The sequence below is a fragment of the Orycteropus afer genome, unplaced genomic scaffold, assembly GCF_000298275.1.
Source record: "Orycteropus afer afer isolate SDZICR_OR568_19922 unplaced genomic scaffold, OryAfe1.0 scaffold00141, whole genome shotgun sequence".
NCBI lineage: Eukaryota > Metazoa > Chordata > Mammalia > Tubulidentata > Orycteropodidae > Orycteropus > Orycteropus afer.
In genome coordinates this window covers 1,755,583-1,762,609 of record NW_006921728.1, presented here as the reverse complement: position 1 = coordinate 1,762,609, position 7,027 = coordinate 1,755,583, and the positions used below count along the sequence as shown (strand labels likewise).

At 37.3% G+C, this 7,027-nt stretch overlaps 1 protein-coding gene across 1 annotated transcript in view; it reads left to right on the top strand.

Annotated features, from left to right (window-relative positions):
* Positions 1–7,027, top strand: part of CCDC178 (coiled-coil domain containing 178) — a 664,873-nt gene that overhangs the window by 189,921 nt on the left and 467,925 nt on the right. Inside the window, exon 10 of the mRNA XM_007945673.2 lies at positions 3,747–3,924. Within this exon, the coding sequence (XP_007943864.1) occupies positions 3,747–3,924 (178 nt within the window). The remainder of the gene's footprint in view (positions 1–3,746; positions 3,925–7,027) is intronic.

Below are 7,027 nucleotides of genomic sequence, written 5' to 3'. Positions count from 1 at the left end.
CCTCTATTCACTCTTTCCCCTGAGTGACAGGTTTTATTTTTGTTGCGTTTTGCTTCTCTTTTTCATAGAGTGAATTTTTCTTATGTCTAATAATCCTTGGTAGTACTTTTTTTAAAAAAAATATATGATTAGAAAGTATGGATTGATATATGGCCAGAGTGTGTAAAGAAACTTGCCTTTTGGCCATGGAGATTGAATACCTTCATTGGGGTTACTAGTTACTGTAGGGCATTTCCTTACTTCTCTGTTGCTAACAAGCTATACAGAGGCTCTTGTGTTAGAACTCCAAACTTCAGAGAACAGTACATGTGGATTTATCCTGGGTTAAAATGTTGCTGATATTTGTTCAGAGACATGGTGGAGAGAAGATGGGGAGAAGGGAGACCCTAACTATACAAACTAATCAAAATATTACACTGAATTAATTATTCTTATTATCAAGGATTTCCAGGTAAAATAAAAGACATGCAGTTAAAGTTGAATTTCAGGTAAAAAGGAATCATTTTCATTTTAGTGTAAGTATATTTCATGCAATATTTGGGTCAGATTTGCACTAAAAATAAAATTATTCCCTCTTCTAAAATTCAGATTTAACTTAGAAGCCTCTTATGACCTCTCCATGACCCATCATTTATTGATTTGCAAGTATCTATGGAATTGTTCTTAGTTACCAGGAAAAGGAATCCATTAATCATATCCTGAATTTATTCATAATCCTAATTCTCATTTTAAATGGAAAAATATTATTACCAACCCCAAACCTTCCATCTAACTTTCTAATTGAAATTCTTGTGCTCTTTCCTGTGTTTTCCTTTGCCTGGATTATTTTGTGTTGACCTCCCCCTTATCGTATATTGCCTTTCTCTTCACCAAATTTAATTACAAGTATACCCTCTAATCACCAATTTACCTTCTCTTCCCTTCTCATCTCTAGTAAACTTCAAAGGAAGTTTCTTGCTGTGTGTATACCTTTTCTTGACTTTTTATAGAGTAATCTCATACAATATTTGTCCTTTTGTGATTGACTAATTTCACTCAGCATAAGAGTTAAGGGAACAAAGGTAAATACTATTACGTATACAATCATTCAGTAATGGTAATTACAATAACCTATAAGTATATACATAAGTAGTTATGCAAGCTGAACAGGTGTGGGTAGGTGGATGGGACTGTACCCATGAATATATAGATAGATAGAGAGAGAGAGAGATAGATAGAGAGATAGATTTGGAAGAGGATATTTTACATTTGTATTTATATGTGCTGCAAATATATCCATGAGTATAGTAGAGCAGTTAATGAAAATGTTTAGCCATAACAAAGCAACTTGAGGAAATCAGTCCCTGGGCCTGGAGGCTCAGGACCAGTCTCAGTGAACATCAAGGTCAATTGACATAAAATAGTCCACAAAGCCAATGCTCCACATCCTTCTTTGGTTAGTAGCTACCTGGGTCCTAAAGGCTTGTGCATGACCATCCAAGGTGAAACTATTGGTCTCTCCCTGTCTGAGACAAGAAAAGTAAAGAAAATCAAAGACACAAGGAAACAATTAATATAAAGGACTGAAAGACCATGTGAACCTCAGCCTCCATGACCCTGAGAATAGAAGAACTAGATGGTACCTGGCTACCAATGCTGACTGTTCTGAAAGGGACACAGTAAAATGTCCTGGACAGAGTGGGAGAAAAAGGTGGAACAAAGCTCAAAATTATATAAAACACCAAGTTTACTGGCCTAATAGGAATTGATGGAACTCCAAGACTGTGGCCCTTTGTCACCCTTCAAGCCTGGAACTGAGCTCATCAACTTTCAACCAAGCAGTAATAGGTCTATCAGGTAAACAATTGCACTAGGGAGCTATGCACTCCTTAGAATAATCAACCAAAGGAGATCAGAAAGGCAGGATTTGCCTGGGGATAAAGCTCTGAAGGCAGGAAGGGATAGGAAAGAACAATGAATGGAAATGGGAAACACAGAGAAGTGGGGAAGAGTGTTGTTACATTGTGGGTATTGCAATCAATGTCATGAAACAAAATGTGTATGAATTGTTGGATGGAAAATCAAATTGCTCTGTAAACTTTCACCAAAAATACAATATAAAGTTAAAAATATTGAAACACAGTAAAATATTTATATAAATATACTATCATGTTAGCATGGATAAATGATGGAAATGTTACTTGCTGATCACGAACAATACTTAAGTTAGAAGAACATTGCTTTGTTTGCAATAAAGCTGGTTATCTCTCTCAGAAGAAAGTAGTATCTCCACTGCTGACACACGATGTGCTTTTAAAGTATTTTCAAATGATTTTAATGGCATGCGAATCATTTTTTTAAAATGTGACTCGAGATATTTCCTGTATATATTTTAGTTTTAAATAAGTTGAAACTTGGAAACACAAATCTAATATATTTTGATATAAATATGAATCAGAAATACTGTTTTGAAAGATACACACATTCAGTGAATTGGGGTATTAAAAAACAGAGAGGTGCACTTCTTCCAGAAAAATGTAAACTGGAGAAACGTAACTGCAGAATACACCTGCAGGTTCTCCTGCATGTCTTGAATGTGTATCTGTTCTTGTTTCTACATTTTCCTTACCCCCTATTTGCAAAAGAGGCAAGAATAAGGGATCAATGAAGTTCATTATCAGTTGTATCTACTCTTTACTGTTACCTATCAGCTGATTTGAACATAATAATATGATCTTCTCTGTGTTCTGTTAAGCAAGAGCTACTTGTCCATATTCCCAATGACTATACCCCCTTGAGCAGTGGTACTCTTCCAGGCATCAACATTACCAAGGGGCCTATTAGAAATGCATCCTCAAGCCCATTCCACATCTATTGAGTCAATCCTAAAGGTTCAGACTAGGAATCCGTAGTTTAACAAGCTCTCCTCATGATGCCTATCACACTCAGCTTAGGGAACACTTCTCTAGTCAATATTGGTAGCTCTCATCCTGGATGCATATTAAAATCACCCAGGTGTTTCATAGACTAAACTGCAGGAGCTTCACCCCAGACCAAATAAATGAGAATTTCTGGAGAGGAAGTCTTATTTGATGCTTTCTAGGTCATTATAATGAGAAGCTAGGGTTCAGAATCATTCCCTGGATAAATAGTTTTTCACTGGGATGATTTTGCCCCTCCTCAGCCCTAGCATGGAAGCTCTGAGAATGTCTAGAGACATTTTTGAATGTCACAAGTATCTCACAACTTAGACAGTGCCACTAGAATCTTGTGGCTAGAGCCAGGCATGCTGCTAAACATTGTACAGTGTACAGGATGGCCCTTACAACAAAGAACTATTTGATCCACAATGAAGTTAAGAATCCCTTCTCTAGTACATACTTTGGTTTTAGTCTAACTCTTCCTTTTCAAGAGTTCTCTAGGAAGAACAACTTCATGGAAGTCAAAGAGGGAGGTGAAAGGGTGTATGGAAGGGAATTTGAATGTTGTAAATGCTAAGCATCAGGGCTTCCTAGATTTTAATTACTGCTTTTCTTAATTTTCTGAGCTTGGACACAGCCTGACAATCAGGGACAATAAGAGAAACAGAAAAAGTCATGGCGTGTTGGGACATGTCATTTTCTGCATTCAAGTTTTAGTCACATATCTGATTATTTTATATTTTTGGCAACAAAAATATGATCTTATTCCTTTTTATCATTATTAAATATATTTGTCTCTTTTAGAATAATCATATTAATCTTTCTGCTTTATTTTTACAGTATAAGGAAAAAGGCAGAATATGAGTTTGAAGTCCAAAGTTTGTTGAAACTGAAGGCAAATAATAATGAATTCCTTAAAGAGCTATACAAGGAAGCTTATAACATTGGTGCTATTTTCCACATAACCAAATTTAAAACAGACGAACTGGAAGGGAAAATAGCAGAAGTCAGAAGAAAATTTAAGGTTATGTATCTTTATGTTCTTAGTTCTGAAACATAAATTAACCTCAATTTTACTGATGTAATCTTGATAGTTAGATTTAATTTAAGGGATGATAATCTTAAAAAACAAGCATGCAAACAAAAACTCCCCTTTTGTGAATGTATCATAATTTGGCTATCCATTCATCTGTTGATGGGCATTTAGGTTGTTTCCATCTCTTTGCTACAGTGAATTGTGCTGCGATGACATGGGTGTGCATATGTCTGTTTGTGTCTTGTCTCTCACTTCTTTAGGATATATTCCTAAACAGATGAATGGATAACCAAATTATGGTACATTCACACAATGGAATACTGTGCTACATTAAAGAACAATGAAGAATACATGAATCATTTCATAGTGTGGGTGAATATGGAGGACATTATGCTGAGTTAAATAAGTCAATTACTGAAGGACAAATATTGTATGAGCCCATTACTATAAAAAGTCAAAGAAGAGTTTGCTTAGGGAAGGGAACTCACTTTGTACATTACTGGGGATGGTGGGGGAAAGGGAGGAAAAAAATTTGTACTAGTTGGGAGCCACACATTGAGTTAGGTAAGGGGGGGGATAGTATGGAAAGAGTCTGTGACCAGTATGAGAACATTGGGGAAAGTGAGGAAACCGAATTGTGCACATAAGATATAGATGACAGAAGTCAATACCAGTATATCCACAATATTGCACTACTGCTAACACCAAACACCAGGCTACAGATAAATGCATAGACAACTGAGAAGATCAGATAGGGGTCAGTGAACAGGAATATAGTCTAGACCAACAATAGATTCAGCTGAGGATAATCTTGCACAGATACTAGTGATACAAAATAACCACAATCATCACAGAAGCAACAGAAGATAGACTTGGAGTAACCCCCAGAAACAGCCAACCACCTTGGGAGGGAGGACCACTGGGTCTGCTGACTCAGGACCATAGCACTGGGGGATACCAGGTCAATTGGCACAACATAATACATAAAAATCTTGTTCCACAACCTACTTTGGTGAGTAGTGACTGGGAAGCTTTGGAGCGCCATCTAAGATGTAGCTAATGGTCTCCTCTTGTCTGAAGCAAAGAAGCGTGAAGAAAACTAAGGACATTTGGAAACAATCAGCCCTAGGATACGATGGACCTTGAGACCAGAAGAACTAGATGGTGCCCACCTACCAATGGCAACCACTTGAGAAGGGATCAAAACTGGAGATCCTGGATAGAGTGGGAAGAAAAATGTGGAACAAAATTCAAAAACACAATTAACAATCAGAATTACTGGTTGAATGGAGTCTGGTAGGACTCCCAAGACTATGGCCCTGGGATACACTTCAGGCCTGGCAGAGGACTCACTCCCAAGGACTGGATCTCAGCCCAAAAGTAGAAAGACTTACATGCAGAACACACACCCAGGGCAATGCACCCACCTACTCTACAGAGATACACTTCTTGGGGCAATCAACCACAGGGCACCAGAGGGGCAGCATTCATATGGAGGGAAAGCTGAACAGACGAGAATGCATAACTAAGAAGGGAACAGGGATGGGGAGTCATAGGGAAGGGAGAGAAGGAGAGTGGGTTGGGGTTGGCGATATTTGGGAACTGAAACCAAATGTATACAAACTACTGAATGTAAAACAAATTCTGCTCTGTAAATTTGTACCCAAAGCACAATTTAAAAAAGAAAAAAAATTTTAGCACCCATACATTCCAGACAATGTGACAGGTGCAAGGAATACATTGATGAATTAGATAGCTCAGCACTTTGAAAGGACAAGGTCTAGTAATTGCAATACCATGTGGAAACTGCTATAAACTATTAGAAACTTAGGGGATAATATGAAGAAAATTGTCACCTGTACCTGGAACTAATCAGAGAAAACTTCACAGAAATGATGACGTTTGAGCAGATGTTAAAGGATGAGTAGAATGGAGAACTGGAATGAGAAAGTCTTTTCTACACATATCCAGACAAATGAAACAGAACTGCCCCAAAACTGCAAGAAAAACAAACAAACATACAAAAACTCCCTTTTTGATAAATCAGAAGAAAAATCACTTCCCTCTAGATGCCCAACCTGAATAGGAAAGAAGGAAGTGTCAATGCAGCTAATCAAACTGTGTCTACTCTTTTTGTCATTACTGAGCAGAAAACACTTGGAGCATCAGGAGACTAGTATGCAGTTCAGCCTTTTCTTACACATTTAACACATAATATAAGCCCTGGTTGCACAATGGTTAAGTATTCATCTGCTAACCTAAAGGTTGGTGATTCCATGGGAAAATATGTGGCAATCTGCTTCCATAAAGACTTAAAACCTTGGAAACCCAATGTGTCAGTTCTACTCTGTCTTAGGGGGTTGCTATGAGTCTGAGTTGAGTCAATGACACACAACAACAACAAGTTCTTGCATATGGTAAGAAGAGGAAATTCTGAGAAGGGCCCCTGGACCCTATGTGATGTAAGAATAGAGAGTACCTACATCAGGCTTACATGTTATTGAATTCCACAGCAACAGGTAATTTATAGACCACAATGCTGCAGAAACAACTTCTCATATGCCTCACAACCACTCCTGAAAGACTTTAACATGCCACTTTCAAGAAAGGAAAGAACAACTGGGAAATAGCTCAACAAAGATGCAGAAGAACTCAATAATACAATCAACCAACTTGACCTCATAGACATATACAGAGCACTCCACTTAACAAAAGCACAATACACATTCTTCTCCAGTGCACAGGGGCCATTCTCCAGGACAGACCATATATTAGGACATAAACCAGCCTCAATAAATTCAAAAACACTGAAATACTGCGAAGTATTTTCTCACACCACAATGCTATAAAGTTAGAAATCAAGAATAGGAAGATCAAGGAAACTATATCAAACATGAAAATTGAATAATACATTTCTCAAAAACTACTGGGTAATAGAAGAAATAAAGTGTGAAATAAAAAACAATTCCTCAAAACAAATGAGAATGAAGATACATCTTAAAAAAACCTATGGGACAAAGTGAAAGCAGTATTGAGAAGCCAAGTTAGAGCAATAAATTCACATCAAAAAAGAGGAAAGAAGCAAAATCAA